This window comes from Sceloporus occidentalis, unplaced genomic scaffold (assembly GCF_023333645.1).
Source record: "Sceloporus occidentalis isolate IW3139 unplaced genomic scaffold, rSceOcc1.0.p SCAF_8, whole genome shotgun sequence".
Lineage (NCBI taxonomy): Eukaryota > Metazoa > Chordata > Lepidosauria > Squamata > Phrynosomatidae > Sceloporus > Sceloporus occidentalis.
The window spans coordinates 4,210,456-4,228,390 of NW_028316988.1; the positions used below are offsets into that span (position 1 = coordinate 4,210,456).

General features: G+C 44.5%; 1 protein-coding gene across 1 annotated transcript in view; it reads left to right on the plus strand.

Moving 5' to 3' along the window:
* Positions 1–15,819, plus strand: part of PLEKHN1 (pleckstrin homology domain containing N1) — a 47,588-nt gene extending 31,769 nt beyond the window's left edge. The window contains exons 7-16 of the mRNA XM_089536913.1: positions 1,026–1,175; positions 1,333–1,413; positions 7,473–7,542; positions 7,954–8,108; positions 8,918–9,103; positions 9,452–9,715; positions 10,220–10,372; positions 11,302–11,517; positions 13,091–13,145; positions 13,655–15,819. Coding sequence (XP_089393039.1) covers positions 1,026–1,175; positions 1,333–1,413; positions 7,473–7,542; positions 7,954–8,108; positions 8,918–9,103; positions 9,452–9,715; positions 10,220–10,372; positions 11,302–11,517; positions 13,091–13,145; positions 13,655–13,812 — 1,488 coding nt within the window. The 3' untranslated portion in view covers positions 13,813–15,819. The remainder of the gene's footprint in view (positions 1–1,025; positions 1,176–1,332; positions 1,414–7,472; positions 7,543–7,953; positions 8,109–8,917; positions 9,104–9,451; positions 9,716–10,219; positions 10,373–11,301; positions 11,518–13,090; positions 13,146–13,654) is intronic.
* Positions 15,820–17,935: the final 2,116 nt, after the last annotated feature.

Below are 17,935 nucleotides of genomic sequence, written 5' to 3' on the forward strand. Positions count from 1 at the left end.
GAGAAAGTGAGTTAGCAGGTGTGAGTTGGATCCCATCCCAGTCTCCGCACCTGTGAGATGTGGTTTCGTGTCTGCGATCGGCATTCCTGGGAAATTCCTGAGTTGAATGGCCTTTTCTCTTGTATTCTGATGCTGGCCTCTTTTCAGTCTTTTCATACACAAGGTGAGTAATTCTTTCAGGACAAGGAAGCAAGACAGATTGTCTAAGAGGAATGTGGAAAAGACATTTGTGCGGATGGAAATGGTGTGTGTGTGTTGGGGGGATGTCACACATCACAGTTTCCAGTCTGACTCTTGACAGCTCAGCTCCGGCTGCTGTTGCTCTTTCTGCTATACACAACAAAGGCGTACCAACCAGGTTCAATGTGTGGCAGAAGATTTGGTCTAGAAGAAGTGACCAGCATGACCAGTTTGCATCGGTCGGAAACGTCCAGAGCAGGCCCAAGACATTTTGCTTCCTGAGATGGAGCATCAAATGCCACTCCACACCCCTCCATTGAGCTTTACATAATATACAAAGCTAGCCAAGTTATTTTGGCACAGAAGGCCATCTATTTCTATTCTGTCTTTCCCCCAGATCTGGGAAGAAGACAGAATAGAAATAACAGTAACTACAACAATGAATTTATTTATTGATATTCTACCTTTTCCCCAGTCTGGGACTCAAAGTGGCATGCAACCCTTGAAAGAAACACCGCTTTGAAAATATACCAAATAAAAAAGTTTAAAATATAATTATCCATAAATTTAAAATCAATTTAAAAAGCATAGTTACTTTAAAAGAACAAATAAACCAAAGACATGTGAAGTCGAAGGCTCTGAAGATGCCAGCCATAACTAATTTCATGACACTGAAAATGGTAGGGCTGGTGGTGAAAGCATTTCTGACAACTGCTCCCACTCACTAGCATAAATGATCGGTGAGTTGCTGATATCCTCCTTGCCAGTGATCCAAGACAGATGTATCTTGAGTTGCATGCGTTAAGCATTAATTCTTTTTGTCCTCCTCCTTTTTCAATGTTTAGAATGAATGGAAACAGGGCTCCGCTGGGCGGGAGCAGCTCCGGTGGTCTGTGCAGAACGCTCCTGTGCAGGAATGGAGGGGGACCCAGCGGGAGTCTCTGGGCGACATCCTCTGTGTCTCTAAAGTCCAGCTGCAACACTTGCCTTTCCAGGTAAGACCCCTTCCTCCAGAAACAGATTATGTGCCTTTCATTTTGGATGCATTTCCCAGACATTTCCCCTTACTTTGTTGTGATGTGGAAATATTATAATGGTTGACTGTACAATCGTAGCTGTATACCAATCTTGGTCTTCTTTTTCTCCCAACAGGAGGCACACGACCGGCTGTTGATCCTCTATCCATCCACCTTGGTAATCGTATCTGAAGAACGCAATGGCCTCTATTTTAAGGTAGGAGAGTTCTCCCAAAACCCTCGATCCACCTGTGCCCTCTTTGACTTGTCTTCAAATAGTCTTCAATGCTTTGTTATTCATCATGATTAGGACTGTAACCCAATTATCAGTACATTTTCATTGATTGGTTGGATGAGTTTTAGTCGAACCATCTATTGATTCAATTTGCACATTTAGTTGTATATTTTTATTATAACACACACACACATATTTAAAATCAGAGTATAGATGGATCCTTTCTCCATTGCTGTTTTCAGCCATTTTTAAAGGGGATTTAGATGTGATTTATATGCACCTGTCCTTTCTGCTTGATCAAGGCTCATATAGGTTACGCTTTGGTATCCAAACCTAAGTACAAAATGTACAGTGATGCTCAGCTCTTGGACTCCGTACAGTTCTTTGCATTTGATTCTTGCCAGTATAAGCAGAGGCCGTCTTGAGATTCTTTTGAAAAGGGCCAGGAGCTGAGTCCAGTGTGTGGATCCTCTGATCAGATTATGGGACACTTGTACCAGAAAAGATGCCTGTGGTTTTGTGAAGTCATGCACTGGGGCCCAACTGTCCCTGACAGCTGGCTAGACCGGGTGGTTCACCAGACCTTACAATCTGCTAGAGTTGCCTCGGTTCCCTTTAGCATGAGCCCAAGGGCTGTAGCAATGGATATACATTATTTAACAGAGGCTTCTTTGGTTTCTAAGAGTTTTGTCCCACATGGTGAATCTTAGCTCTGTCCTTTCATGCTTGGGTAGTGACTTTGTGGTAGGTGAGAGTCCTTTTTCCACTCTAGAGGCCAAAATCCAATTTCGGAAGGATTGGGGAGGAGGCAGCACATTCTAGCAATGGCAGGACTAAAGGCATGAAGTAGCTGTGCTACAGTTTCCTCTGCAAACCAGAATTCAGTTGTTTGCAACAACTCTCTGCACTTTAAATAGCCTCTTATCTCTATCCCTCCACCACAGACAGAAGATAGCATGAGAATCAGCTTGGAGGCCACATGGGGAACGCTGTGAGCCACTGCTGGCCCAGAGGCTGGAGGTTCCTCTGTTGTTACCACAAAGGCAAAAGCCATGCTATCTGAATTGTTTAAATTGGAAACACTGGTGTTTCACCTTAGAAATTTGTGTATGACCGGCCTGTGCTTGGCCACCAGATCTAATAAATTTGAATCTGGTGGGAAACATAGTGATCCAAGGTCATATAATGTATATCCCCAAAGCATCAGGAAATCCTCTGGAACAGTGGTTCCCAACCTTCCTAATGCCGCAACCCTTTAATACAGTTCCTCATATTGTGGTGACCCCCAACCATACAATTATTTTTCATCGCTACATGCAAATATGTGTTTTCCGATGGTCTTAGGCGACCCCTGTGAAAGGGTCGTTCGACCCCCAAAGGGGTCCCAACCCACAGGTTGGGAACCACTGCTCTAGAAGGCTAGTGGCCATGTTGGCCCTCTGTGTTGAAAGAACTTAGCCTTTGTCTTGGAGCCTTATGTGGTCAAATGCCTTTGTGAAAGGGATCTAGGCGTCCTAGTAGACCACAGGTTGTGCATGAGTCAACAGTGTGATACAGCAGCTAAACAAAGCCAATGCAATTCTAGGCTGCATAAATGGAAGTATAAAATCTAGATTGAGGAAAGTAATAGTACCACTCTGTTCTGATTTGGTCAGACATCACCTAGAATACAGCATCCAGTTCTGGACACCACAAGTCAAAAGGGATGTTGACAAGCTGGAGAATGTCCAAAGGAGGGCGACCAAAATGGTGAAAGGTCTGGAAACCTGGAGTAACTTAGGGAGCTGGGGATGTTTAGCCTGGAGAAGAGAAGGTTAAGAGGTGATATGATAGCCCTGGTTAAATATTTGAAGGGGTGTCACATTGATGATGGAGCAAGCTTGTTTTCTGCAGTTCTAGAGACCAGGACCAGGAGCGATGGATTCAAACTACAGGAAAAGAGATTCCACCTAAACAATAGGAAGAACTTTCCAACAGTAAGAGCAGTTTGACAGTGGAATGCGCTCCCTTGGAGTCTGGTGGAGTCTCCTCCTTTGGAGGTTTTTAAACAGAGGCTGGATGGCCCTCTATAGCCCTCTCTGATTCTATGTGAGCAAGCAGATGATTCATTGCCCTGTGATACCAACTGCAGGAACTTGACTTTTTCCATCGGCACGTCTGGGCTTGGCATCGGTTTGAAGTTCCTCATGCCTGCCTGACAGTGCTGAATTTCAGATCCATTTCTCTGTTGCAGACTGAAAAGGCAAAAACACAAGCTAAACTGGGTCACTGTGGCTATTCCAAGCAGTGTGTTGTGTGTGCTACGATAAAGGAAGTCTCTACCAATGTCACAGGAGAGCATGCTATTAATACCAAGCCATGATGTAACCTTAATGATTTCCAATTTTGTTTTTACCCTATCCTCCTCTCAGAGAGCTACCAACAGCATGCATTATTTCCCCCACTTTATCTTCACAATAACCTGAGTCCTACCCAGGATTGACCAATAAAGCTTTATGGCTAAATGGAAATTTGAGTTTAGGATTTCCGTAGGGGTTCGCCTCTTTTCCACTTGAAGATTGCCATTGTCTTTTCCTGAGGCTGAGAGAGTATGACTTGCCTGAGATAACCCAGGGAGTTTCATGGCCAAGCAGGGAATTGAACCTTGGGCTCCAGAGTCACGTTCCAACACTCAAACCACTACATTGAAATTGTTACAGACTGCCAAAATAAAGCTGCTTCGGGTCTCTTTGGAGGTATGCTATTTAAATGATGCATGGGTCCTAAGAGTCCGGAGGTCGCGTCAAAGCCACACTCCATTCCTAAGCACTAGAGTGCAGCTTTGGTGCAGCTTCTGGATTCTTAGGATGCATACCTCATTTAAACAGCATCCCTCCAAAGAGACCCGAAGCAGCTTTATTTTGGCAGTCTGTAACAGGCCTATGTTTCAGAGGAATAGCGATAGCAAGTACATTTCTATACTGCTTATCAGTGAACCAGCAATCCCTAAGCAGTTTATAATGTGTAAGGAACTGGCAAAATGACTTCTGAGTATTCTTCGGCTAAGAAAATCTTATGGAATACATGGGGGCTCCATAAGTGACTTGAAGGCATATACACTCAGCATGGAAGCTGAGGTTACTTGTCCAACTGAAATAAGCTAAATAGCAGTACCAAGTGGTTGAACAGAGAATAAAACCAGTTGATGTTTCTTAACTGAGGCTGGGTGGTGGTGAATTGGATGGGAACGAGTGCTAATATGTGTGGCTTGGCTCTTCTTGTGCGATGCATCTCTTTGGCTTTTGCTGAAGCCTTGCAAATGAGTGCACATATCTTCTTGCTCTCATGCCCACCTGTTTCTGAATATGTAATGTATTCAGATGGCTTTAAAACAAGGGTGCTAGGTCTGTGGGGCAATTGTTTTGACCCTGGGATCTTCCGCAGTGCCAACGATACCGAAACAATAAAACACGAACAAAACCAAGACGTGGCCATGTCCACTTTTTATATAGATGTGTGAGTATTCCAAGTGGTTCTTCTTCCCTGTAGACCACTTCAATGCTGACCTATAGCATCATAGAGTTGGAAGAGACCACAAGGGCCATCCAGTCCAACCCCATTCAACCATGCAGGAACTCTCAATCAAAGCAAACTCAACAGATGGCCATCCAGCCTCGGCTTAAAGACCTCCAAGGCTGTTTTGCTCAGGGCTTTCTCAAGCATCCTCTGAGATTTCTTCAGCTAGCTTCATCCCTTGCCATGGGCACTGAGGTCAGAGGAAGCGCACCATTTGCCCATCGCATTCCACATTGGAGTGTGTTTCTCTTTCAGAGACCCTGCCAAGCGCAGCCTCCTCTTGTGGGTCAGTTCACAACTGCAGTGGACATGTGGGCGTTCCAATCAGAGGAGGCCATGTGGAAACAATCTTTTTATGAAGCTTTGGAGGTGGTAATTGAGGCAACACGCCTCTGTGAGGAATGGCTTGCCCTGCCAAGGAAGAGGGGCAGGGAGGCAAGGTGAGCAAGCTGAATTTGCTCAAGCCAAGAGGCGGCAACAGACATCTGGGCGCAGTTGTAGGAGGGCAGGAGGTGCCCTGTAAGGTGGCACACGCTGCTCAAGGCACCCGGATCTTTCAACACAGAAAACCTGATAGACTACATAACCTGTGTCTTTGGTTGGCAGATGTCTGGGTGTGGAGGGGAAAGAATCACTAGGTATAATATATGCCGGTAATGATTGCAAGGGTCAGTAATGTTATTAATGAGGGTTAGGAGATGCTGCAGCAGTTTGTCTTTGCCTGAACCTCCTGGGAAGGGAAAGATCCCACTATCTCCCCTTGTATCTCTCCACTGAGCTAACTGAGTGCAAACTACTTTTGTACTTTAAACATAGCAATTGAATTAAAGTGAGGACATGGAGGAAATGGGAAGAGGAGGAGAGGAACTGGGGACAGTTTAATAGCAGATGAAAAAGGCTGAGCAACATAGGATTCATTGGGAATGTCCTTGTCAAACTGGGACAGTTGGAGGATATGGCTCTGCTGTTTCCTGCCAAAGGCCTACTTTAGTCCATCATCTTTGTCACATATTGGTCAACTAGTCTTGGAAGCAGGCAAGAAGGATGTATGGCTAGATATCTTCCTCTTGTTAAAACATCTCTTGATAAAAGATTCATTTGTATTTTCTTTTGCATTTGTCCTTTTGTCCTCTTTTCTCTTTCTTGTATGAACTAATATATCTAAATTTTGTTTGGTCTTTGAGCAGGGAGGAACTTTGTCCCTTACCAAATCCTCACCTTCCCACTTGAAAAATCCCACTGAAACCTCTACTCTATCCTGAGCAAACTGTTTGCGAGAGTAAACAGTAATAGGGACTTTTTGAGGGATTACATAGGCCTTTCATGGAGCAAAGTCCTCTGGGTCACATTATTTTGGGGGCAATTTTATGACATCAGCTCTAGGCCTTTGTAATGGATCATGAAACTAAGAAGTAACACAGTGGTTGAGGATGTGAAAGCCTATAAAAGCCTTCCGCTATCTCTAGACTCCTAATTCTCTCTCCTTTAGATGTTAAAATATTAATCTTAATAGATCCTAAAATGTATATTAATAGATAAATTTTAAAATCTAATAATTACAAGAGCTGTGTGTTTTCTGCAATTTAAGAGAAGGAATTACCTCTCTCTCTCTCTCTCCTCTTGCATGAAATTGAACAATTTAGGCCAGTGATGGTGAACCTATGGCACGCGTGCCAGAGGTGGCACTCAGAGCCCTCTCTGTGGGCACGTGTGCCATTGCCCCAGCACAGAGTTTGCCAGAGTTTGTTACTGGAAAGCCAGAGGTACATGGCACTTTGCAATAAATAAGCAGGTTGTGGGTTGCACTTTGGACACTTGGCCTCTAAAAGGTTCACCATCACTGATTTAGGCCTTGTGCGCTGGGCGGCAATATAGAAACACCTTAAATACCTTAAATAAAGTAAAGTAAATTGAATATGTAATCCCAACCAGAGTAGATCCACTAAAATAATGGGCCTTTAGTAAGTCAGCACTTACGTAAGTTTTACTGATCTAGTGGGTCAATTCTGGTTGCTACCAGCAGTTGGATTTAGGCTAAAGCTTGCAATCCTGTACTTAGATTTGTGGGAATGCACCCTGGTGAGATTTAATTTTGAGTCAACATGGAAAAGATGTAGTGCAAGATATTGGTAGCTGTAAACAAATGAACTATAATGACAGATATTATGAGTGTGCAATCTGATATCTATTTATTTGAGGGTAATGCCCAAGTGCTGCATGGGATTTACTTCAATGTGTTTGGGCTACAGGCTGCAAACCAAAAAGTCCTTGGTTCCTATCATGGATAATTTGTGTCCTAAAACCAAAAAAGGACCAATATTTATTGCTTAATTGTCTCAAGGCAGTTCTTAACTCACCGGCAACAAGCGTTTGCCTTCAATTCTATTTTTATTTGAGGTATTTATATATGTTTAACCTTGGGCATGGATGGGCAGCGTGTTCTATATTTTACAAAATCTCCTTATTCTTTCATTTTCTACAAACAGGGAGAATTGCCCTTGAATGCTATTCAAGTGCAGTTTGAAGAAAACCAGAAAACCTCCTTTCTAATAGAAGGTATGCCAAAGAATGTACGAATGTGGCGTCTTGGGGTTGCGTGTGATACATTTATTTATTTGAAGCACACCTTGAAAGCAGAACTGCAACAGATGGGACCTAGCATATGAAGACAGTAATAGAATAGATGTAAAATTGAGAGTCTGTTGATGGGTTTTGCCTGTCAGTGAAAAGGTAGACTACAAGTATACAAGGAATACAAGGCGGCAGCAGGACGGACATGATGTTTTGTGATAAGTACCAGCCAAAGATGCTTTTATCCTGTTAATATTCTGCTTTTTGGCCCGGTGCAATAAAGTCTTAGGTTACTGGAGAGTGTAGTCAAGGAAGCAGAAGACAACTAAGAAGATCAGGACTGTTGTGAGTGGACATCCTATTTAAGCCATTAGACCTGTCTTTTATTCTTTGCAGGTCGGTTAATCAACTCCATTCGGGTGATTTGCCCCTCCTATGAAGACTACCAGGAGTGGCTGTATTGCCTCAAAACAGCTCAGTTCCGTAATGTGGACTCATCCCTTTCTGGATCAGAGAGCTTCTCGGGACCAAAAGCACCACACTTGGCTCAGGTAAAGTTCCATTTTCCCATCCTCTGATACATTGCAGCCTTGACTGATCTGGACTGGGTCGTATTTATACTGGCTCTTTGCTTCCCACATTCAAGAAATGGACATGGGTCCAAAACACACTGCAGAAATAATCCAGTTTGAGACCACTTTAACTGCCCTGGCTCAGTGCTAGGGAATCCTGGAAACTGTAGTTTGTTGTGGGATTAGGGACCTCTGACAGAGAAGGCTAAACGTCTCACTAGACCGCAGTTCCCAGAAGTCCCTAGCACTGAGCCAGGGCAGTTAAAGCGGTCTCAGGCTGGACCATTTCTGCAGTGTGCTTTGGACTATACTTAGCTATTTGGCTTATAAGGATAGATTCCCACAACTTGACAATTCTGAATAGTTTGGCATGAGATGCCATTTGGGAAGACACACTTCTTGCATGCTACTCAATGAGGACAGTCAACTTGTGAGTATTTCTCGACAAGCTAAAAGGACTATGATCTATAACAAAGATATCGAACCCATTTTAGGACTTGCTTCTAGGAACTCAAGAGTCTCTCGGACTCAATTCTCTAGCTGCAATATGAGGGAAGCAATCCCAGCCTACCCTATAGGGCTATATGATAGGTAATCCCAGCCTACCATATAGGGAAGGAGCATTATTGAAGAACATTGGTGATCTCTACCTCTGGTCAATATTTGGACTTGGCTCCTCATTGTATCTAGCCAATGCTTTCTCATCTTTCCCAAATCAGCAATGCCATACTTCATAACCCTTACCACTTTTGCTTCCCTCCTGTCCTTTTCTTTGTTCACTAATGTAGTTCTCCGGAAGCGGGAGAGGCTCGCTCACCTCTGATGGTCGAACCAACTCCTGGGCATCCGGAGGGAAGGGGGCAACCTCCACGCACCATTCCCAGAACAGCACCGGATCCCTTTCTGAAAAGCAGTCATTTGGGGGGATGCCAGAGAACCGCTTAGCAGACGGTCCTATGCCTCAGGCAAGCCATGTAAGTAGAAATTCAGCAAAGTACATGAAGGGAGAACCCTCTTTGGCCATTGCTGAATACTTTTGTGACGCACCACCCGCAAAATAGTATACAGATACCTCAGATAACAAAGTAGATGTATTTCTGGCCATCACTACTTTAACAAAAAAATTGATACCAGGGTCAGAAAGAGCATGGAAAGATTTAGGATAGGTTCCTACATCACAAAAAGGAAGAGCACTTCAACCCCCTGACTATTGTTTTTCTCTGTGTGTGTGTTTTAATGCATGTAAGAGGACCATGCAGGGAACTAGAGAGCAGTTCTCATGTAACAGGCTCAGAGGATTTTTTTTACCCCTCTTATTGCAGTGCCTGGGAAATCCAGCGTCGACGACTACAGGGATTGCAAAACCTGAACTGAAAAGGAAAGGGAGCTCTCGGAAGTCCAAAGGGAAGTGTGGCCTACAGCAACCACAACCCAGCAGTCAAGACTCTGAAAGGAGTCATTTTCAGCTCATCCCAGAACATGCCAGTGGGGAAGTCTTGTCTCCAGTGTACAATGAACCATATACAGCCCTGGTCCAACAACAACAGCACCCTTCCGTTCCTCCGCTGCATCTGGACCTCAACAATGTAAGAGACTGTAAGGCAGAGACTGATGTTAGAAGTAAGGGAACGAGTGTGGTTCAGTGACAGAGATTTCGTTTGTGCACATGCTGGGTTCATTTCTCAGGCTCTCCAGTTCAAAATTCAATTCTCAGCCCCTCCAGTTCAGTGCAGTTAAGCAGAGGCTGGATGGCCATCTGTCGGGGATGCTATGATTGAGAGTTCCTGCATGGCAGAATGGGGTTGGACTGGATGGCCCTTGGGGTCTCTTCCAATTCTTCTACGATCATATGAAAAGATCTGGTAGGAACTGGGGCAAAGCCCCCCATTTTCAATCCTGGAGAACTGCGCCCCAGTTAGATTAAACAACACTGGCTCATCCCAGAGCAGGCCACTAAATAAAAAAATACTGTTACAGATAGTTATGCTACCAATAGGATGTTGTCTATGACCCTGTAAATATCCTAATCAGCCCAGTTTCTTCCAAAGCAGCAAGGCCTCATATTTATAACGGTGTTTTCCCCTCCGCAGCTGAAACAATGGAACTTGCCAAGATGTCAGAACTGCACAGCAGCCCAAAACAGGGAGAATACCCCTCCGCCTTGCTCCCCCATGTATGCCGACCCTTACACGCCCAATTCCCCCTCTTCACATGGGGCAGCGGACTCCAACTTTGTGGAAGAGGTATTTCATACATTGCATTGATGTTTATTCATGGGACAATCGCGACATCGCACAATGTCGTGTGATAATCATCGCATTATCGCGTGATATTGATGGGAGCATCCCACCTTTTTTGCCGGTGTGATCATCTCCCTGGGCTCAAATTCCCACTCAGCTATGGGAAACCACTGGGTGACTTTGGACAAGTCACAATCTCTCATCCTCAGAGGAAGACAGTGGGAAACCTCTGAATGAATCAGGCCAAGAAAACCTTAGCATGGAGTCATCTTAAGTTAGAAGTGACTTGAAGGTGCATAGCAAAAAGAAGGGGGGCCTTAGAAACACACACTCTGGCCTATTCCAGCCCATCAAGATCTGTAGTCAGCCTGCCACCTCTTTGTTGGTATTCCAGGGAGTGAATGAAAGCACTAGCTCAGTGGTGGTGAACCTATGGCATACATGCCAGAGGTGGCACTCAGAGCCTTCTCTGTGGGCATGCATGCTGTTGCCGCAGCACAGAGTTTGCCAGAGTTCATTACTAGAAAGCAAGAGGGACGTGGCACTTTGCAATAAATAAGTGGGGTTGGGTTGCAGTTTGGGCACTCAATCTGCAAAAGGTTCATCATCACTGCTCTAGCTGAATGTGCTTTTTTCCCCTCTTGCCTGTGGAGAGCAGGAAGAAGGAATGAAGCCTGCCTCCAAGTAGGAGTGCCAGGTGGAAAAACTCACTTGTAGCTTTACTGGGGACTCCGCAGTGTCAAGGTGTAGCCATGGATAATACTGAAACATGATGCTGTTAACAGTCCCAATCTCATCCCATTTCCCCACCCCTGATGTAAACCAGTGGCCTGGCAGTGCAAAGCAGCTCTTTAATAAAGCTGAGATCAGAGAAGGTTTGCTTTCCCTTGGAATACTTAGCTAAATCAGGTATGTTCTTTTTCCTTACCAAGTTCATGCGTCGCCATGGGCAGAGCGCCTTGGAGCATCAGAACGGCTACCCTGCCATGCCAGTGACGGTCCCCATCACCCACCACCCTCCGGTGCAAAAGAAGAACTGCCAGGCATTACCTGGCAACCACTGGCGAGAGCCAACCGCAGCTCAGAGATGCAGCCCTGCTTTGAATTATTCAGCAATGCCTCCGTCAGACACTGACTACTTGACCGCTGTGAGTGCAATTTAAGGGTTCTTCAATGTGTTAGGCCTGTTACAGACTGCCAAAATAAAGCTGCTTTGGGTCTCTTTGGAGGCATGCTGTTTAAATGATGCATGCATCCAAAGAATCCGGAAGCTGCACCAAAGCTGCCCTCCAGTGCTTAGGAATGGAGTGTGGCTTTGGCGCGACCTCCGGACTCTTAGGACCCATGCATCATTTAAATAGCATACCTCCAAAGAGACCCAAAGCAGCTTTATTTTGGCAGTCTGTAACAGGCCATCGGGAGCTTTTCTAGTCTCTGGGTGCAGAAGAATATGTCAGTGAGACAGTGTTTTGTGCTTCTGTAACTCATCTATATATTACCAGACACAACCCTCAGTATCTCAAGTTTGAAGAATCAGAGGTTGGAAAAGAGCACCATTTGAGATCTAGGGATGCAAATCCTCAGTTATTTCATCCTTGCACGCACACGTAACTACTATAGTTTTCTCCCTGTTGTGGGAGAAAATGAATTATTTTGGCACAGTATTTTCCTTCATTCATGCATCCTGAAGTACTCCAGAGAAGTGCAGAAAAATATGTGTGTTTTTTTATGCATAAAGCACATTTCCTATGCAGAAAATGTGGAGTTTGTGCAAAGAAGCCACATGTTTTTTCTGTGCAGAAAAGTCCTTCAGAGCACTCTGGAGCATTTGAATGAGAAAACTACACAAATTTTGTTCTTCCTGAGGAGGGTTCTTGACCGTCAGGAAAAAAACATTTTTTACTGGGAACGAAATAAGAGAGAATATTCTTTCTAACCCTTCCAACTGGATTAAATACTGGCTGGGAGAAGCAACAGTCTTACTTGTCTTAAGGCAGCTTGGTATGTTTGTATAGAAGTTCTTAGGCTGCTTTTTTGAATGAACCATAGTAGGACAGCACATGCTTTGCATGCACAGAATCCCATGCTCAGTCCTTGGTATCTCCAGTAAAATGGATCTTAGTTGGCTCAAGATGTGAAAGCTGGGAAAGCTACTTAGGAGGCTACGTTTCCCAGAATCTTTGCCATGTTGAGTTGTGCATTCTGGGAGTTGTAGTCCAAAAGTAAGCTTTTTCCAAGCTTGGAAAGGACTTCCGTCTTCTTGGAACCTGGAGTGCCACTGCCAGCCGGAGTAGAGAGTGCTGAGCCACTCATCTAGACAGCTTAAAAGGGGATTAGACAAATTTATGGGGATGGAGATGGGGAAGAAGTTAGGGAGAGGGAGCAGAAGGAGTCCAGGCTCAGAGGTAGGATATCTTGAATCAAAGCTACTATAGATGCATGTGGTAAGGCTAGTGCTTTCACATCCTGCTTATGGGCTCGCCTGGACCTTGTGGGAAGCGGAACATGAGACTAGATAGAGCTTTGTTTAAATCCAGTAGGAACACTCTCCTTATATTCTTATGCTTACTCTGACGAAGCATTGACAACAGTCCTAATGTGGAAGAGGACAAGTGGGAGCAGACTGTTAAATCAGGGGTTACAAAAAGGCCCCTGTGGAAAAGTTATAGTGGGTTTTGTAGCACTCATCTCTGCCTGTTTTTCTCTCCATTCGTCCTCCAGAGCACCTTGTCAAGGGATAGGGAAGAACTTCCAATGCCTTCCTTGCCAACTTCAGGTGAGTCCTTCGGGAAATTTCCCCATTTCTTGTGACACCTCAAGATAAGCCACAGACTCAAAGTGCTTGGAAAATATATACTGGCCATAGATCAAGATGTGACCAAGAGAAGGCAGCTAGGATGGTATCAGCCCCATACAGCTTAAATGCAGGAAACGCTAGAGTGCAATGGAAGAGGCTGATGATTACGTTGCATGCTTTGTGTTCACATAGTCCCAGCATTACTGCTGAACTACAAGCCCCATCCCTAGCATAAAAAGTCCATCTTTTAGAATCATATCTAAGAAGGAGATGGAAAGAGGTTGGGTAGATCTCTGTGAGGAGAGCCACTGCTTTGGTGCCATGACCAGAAAGACATCCCACAGTTGAAAGTGTGGTGTCAATTGTAGGCTGAAGAGAAGAGCCTCTGGTGCTAGTTTCGGGATGCATGCGAACGCAGGCACTCCTTAAGAGGTTGCTTTGCTTGTTTATGCGTATGTATTTAGCCCTCTACTTCCCGTCTCTTATAGACAAAGGGATTGGAACGTACGACCTTCCAGAAAGCGGACGAGAACGTCTTGACTCTGCCTATCATGACTATGCTGAACTCCAAAGCTTCCAGAGCGACTTCAGTTACGACAACATTTGGGAAATGGAGACAAAGGACAATGATATCTATCATTGCTAGAGGCTCAAGCTATTTGAAGGGAGTTATTTAAAAGGCCAGAGAGAAGCACCCCGACTCTGTTCCGACTCTCCTCCGCTTCTGTGCTGGATAATATAAAACACTGGATGCTGAGCCCAAATTCTTTCATTTCTCTAAAAGTGGCAGGTTTCACTCTCCTCTGGAAGGCTATGGCTTTCCCTATTATATTAGGACATATCCTCCCCCCTTTTCCACTTTTTCCTCTCTCCCTTTGCTTAACCGGTGTGGTGCTATGACAGATTGGTCTGAAAAGGAGCCTGGAATTTCAGCAGCCCATCCAATCCGCTCTGCCGATCTTTGTAGGAACGTGTCTAGGACCCTGGACTGTTTGTAGCTCCTATGCAGAAAAATCTAGCTCTCCCAGTTTGTGGCTCACTGGGGCCAAGACTCTCGCTGTGCATCAGATCAGTGGATTTTGCCATTTTCCGGTTCAAGAAGAACAAGAAGGAAAGCCATCGACTCACCTTGGAAAGCAAGGAATTAAAAGAGAGCTCGGGTTTGTAAATCTGGACATCAGTTCAAAGGTTATAGGTTAAGATACTAGTTGAGTGCCTTATAGAAGATATCTAACAGTGGAGGAATGTGAACTCTGAAACGCCAGCCTTACAGTATTAGGAATTTGGGATGGGAGATGACCTGATAACAGCAGAGGTACTGTTTATTTTATTCTAAGGGGACTTGCTGGTAGCCAAAAACATTGCATTCTGTGAAAGTGTGCCAAAATGGCCAGCATTGCAGGCAATCCTGACTAAATCTAAACTGAGGATGTGTAAATAAGTATTCAATTTGAAAATTATATGTTAAAGTCATCAGCCAACAGTGAGGTTGTGTTTATCTGTGCAGGTTTGCACATATACACACAATGGGGTGGTGGTGGAGGTATAGATAAGAGCCAGTATTTATATCCTTTATTATTATCTTTGAACTTGTTGAGGGTCAAACCTGGAAACCTGCTTTGAGGAGCTAGACTTCCCTTTGCAGTAAGGAAGAAAGGAGTACCCTCTGTTACTGTCGCCACAGATTCTGGAACGGAGAGGCTGCTGTGCAGTTATCTAGTGCGCCTGTGGACATGCCCTATTTTAATGTTACTCAATTTAGCACAGTGCTTGGAGAAATTGTTGGGGTTTTTTTGGACTACGTCCTTTGGAAACCTCATATCCAGCAAGGCAAGTGGGGATTCTAGGAGCTGTAGTCCCTAAAAGAAACCTTTCCAAAGTGGTTTGGGATAGCCGAACCCCAAACCTTACCACCTGCAACTGGGACTTGTCCTTTTCTTTGTGTACTTTTAGCTTACAATGTCTGCCAACGACACAGCCTTGGCTGTTGCCCTGGTTTCTTCTCCTCCCAAACATGAACAAGTTGCACAGGAAAATGGGGCAGGTGAGCCAGGAATGTTGGCAGCCATCTGCAAAGCTTTAGGCAAGATGTCTGCAGGAGCAGCATCAAAGAGGAGAGAGGAATCTCTGGGAACAAGTTGGAAAGGTTTGCTGGACATCTGAAACTGTGATGCATGGAAAGCTATGGGTTCAGAAAAGGGCCAGGCAACTTGTGGGCAGAATTTGGAAAACTTCCTTTTTGACCTACAATGTCCAGAATCTCAGAGCTAATAAAAACACTTTTCCCACTCTGGTTTGTCACCCTCCAAATGTTGTTGGAATGCAAGTACCATCATCTTTCACTGTTGAAGTGTCGGCTGTGACTGATGAGACTTGGAGTCTGAAACATCTGAAGGGCTATACACTGCCTATCCCTGATTTACAACATAGCAAAGGGCGATTTGTGCATACCTAAAAGAGCCAAAGGATTATATTTTTTGCCTCAATTCTCCAAGGGCTGAGTTGATGAGATGAGAATGCTCTGGGTTCCACATTCTTTGGGACAAGTTCATATTTTTGCCATTGTGGAGGTTGGAATTTTCTTCCTCTCACCACAATGACCAAAGCTATTCAGGACTCACTGGCCTGTTACAGACTGCCAAAATAAAGCTGCTTTGGGTCTCTTTGGAGGTATGCTCTTTAAATGATGCCTGGGTCCTAAGAGTCCGGAGGTTGCGCCAAAGCCACACTCCATTCCTAAGCACTGGAGTGCAGCTTTGGCGCAGCTTCCGGATTCTTTGGATGCATGCATCATTTAAACAGCATACCTCCAAAGAGACCCCAAGCAGCTTTATTTTGGCAGTCTGTAATAGGCCACTGTTTAGCTGCTGCAGACCCCACTCTATGGCTATTCAATGACTGATGGAGCTCAGGAGCGGGGTTGCGATCAGAGAAGTGCCAGGCTATTTCCCCATAACCAGATGAAGAGTAACATCATCCACTGAGACCTCTGGAGGATCTTGGCACATGATGCTCTGCACCTGGCTATGGGGACACAGCCAGACTTCTCTGGTTCTCCCCACCAACCACTGCATGTCCCCAAAGTAAGGGCTGTAGCAGCTACATTATGAATCCCATAATGGGGGTAAGAGGGGAGCCATAGCATAGTTGTAGTGTGAAACCTTTACACTATGCTCTATGGTACAGGATCTCAGCCACCCAGTTCTGCCAACCTAGTGATATGCCATATTGGCCTTTGTTATGTTGTGCTGGTGTTACATCAGGAAAACACCCGTTGTGTCTTCTTTACTTGAACCTTATTTAAAAAATGACAACTATCTGGCTAAGTTTACATGTTATCTTTTTGTTTGTTTGATATTTTATTTAATATAAAAATGCCTAGCAGGAAAGGGAGGAGGAATTAAAATCCTGTTTAATTTTAAACATGGGGGGGAAAGTGTAATGTTCCTGGAGCGGCTGCTTTTTCCCCAGCCGTTCCGGTGTTAAACTAAAGTTGAGAGTGTGTGCTTGCTGCTATAGAATAATTACAGGCTTCCTTTTTTTGTACTCTACTTTTAAGATGTGGATTTAGTGGGGGAAGGAAGAGAGATAAAAGGAGGCTGGGTGTGAAAATGTACACGGCTGAAACCATAGCTGTATTAGAGCAGTGTTCAGTGACCTTTTGTGGGAGATTGTGCGCGTATGGGTGTGTGTGCATGTGTGTGCAATGGTGGGTTCTAGCAAGGTTGCAAATGTATTGTTCTCTTGGTAATTTCTTTGTAGGCCATGATCCTAATAGTTAATATATCTAAGTGCTTATGGATTTGACTGCTGCATTCCCTCTGTGTGTCTTCTTAGCATTCTCCTGTCCTTTTGCTCCATGACCTGCCAGACTCCATTCCTCTGCAGACCAGAGTCGATCTGATATTAGGACTCCTGTTTTCCTTTTAGTTTGAGCTCTTTTGTATTTGGAAACGAGAGATAAAAACAGCACAGTGGTCCCTTTCCTTGATGTATGAAATGAAATGAATTTATTTCCCCCTTCTTTCCAAAAACTAGAACCTAGGGAGGGCATCCAGGATGAGATTCAGGACTGATGAAAGTAAGTATGCCTGTGGGATTCACTGCCACAAGATATATGGACAGTTGCCCACTGAGATAGCTATAAAAGTGGATTAATATTCATGGAGGGTAGGACCATCACTGGCTATGTATCACTTCCCACATCAGAGTCAGCATATGGCACCATGGCTTCATTCCCACTTACAGAAAAATTGCTTTCCGATCTGAATTGATGTATTGATTTGACATCGGACTGTGGTTCCCACTACATTTGCCCCAATCGCATTTTCTGGCATGGAATCGAATCAAAACAACCCACTTGTGGTTCCCATTCACAAATGAATCGGTCCAATTTAAACCGGTTCCTGAAGCAGATAACCCACTTGTGGTTCACATTGGGAAATGAATGGGTTTAAATAGAATCGGTTCCTGCACAGGACATCCATTTCCACTTTACTACATGTCATAATAAACCGATTCCGATCCACATCCGGTTCCCATTTGCACTGAAGTGATTCATTTTAAAACTGAATTGTGAAATCAAATCCAATTCGGTTCTGGTTCCCACTTGCGCAGATTCGATTTGGTTGAAAAGAAGCTGAAAAAAACCAGCATCAAAAAGAGGTTAAATGGGTCTGGAGTATGGCCCTCCTTTCGGAATCGCTTCAGCGATTTGAATTAAGTGGGAACCATGCTCATTTAAACCAAATCATGATCCGGTTTAAAAG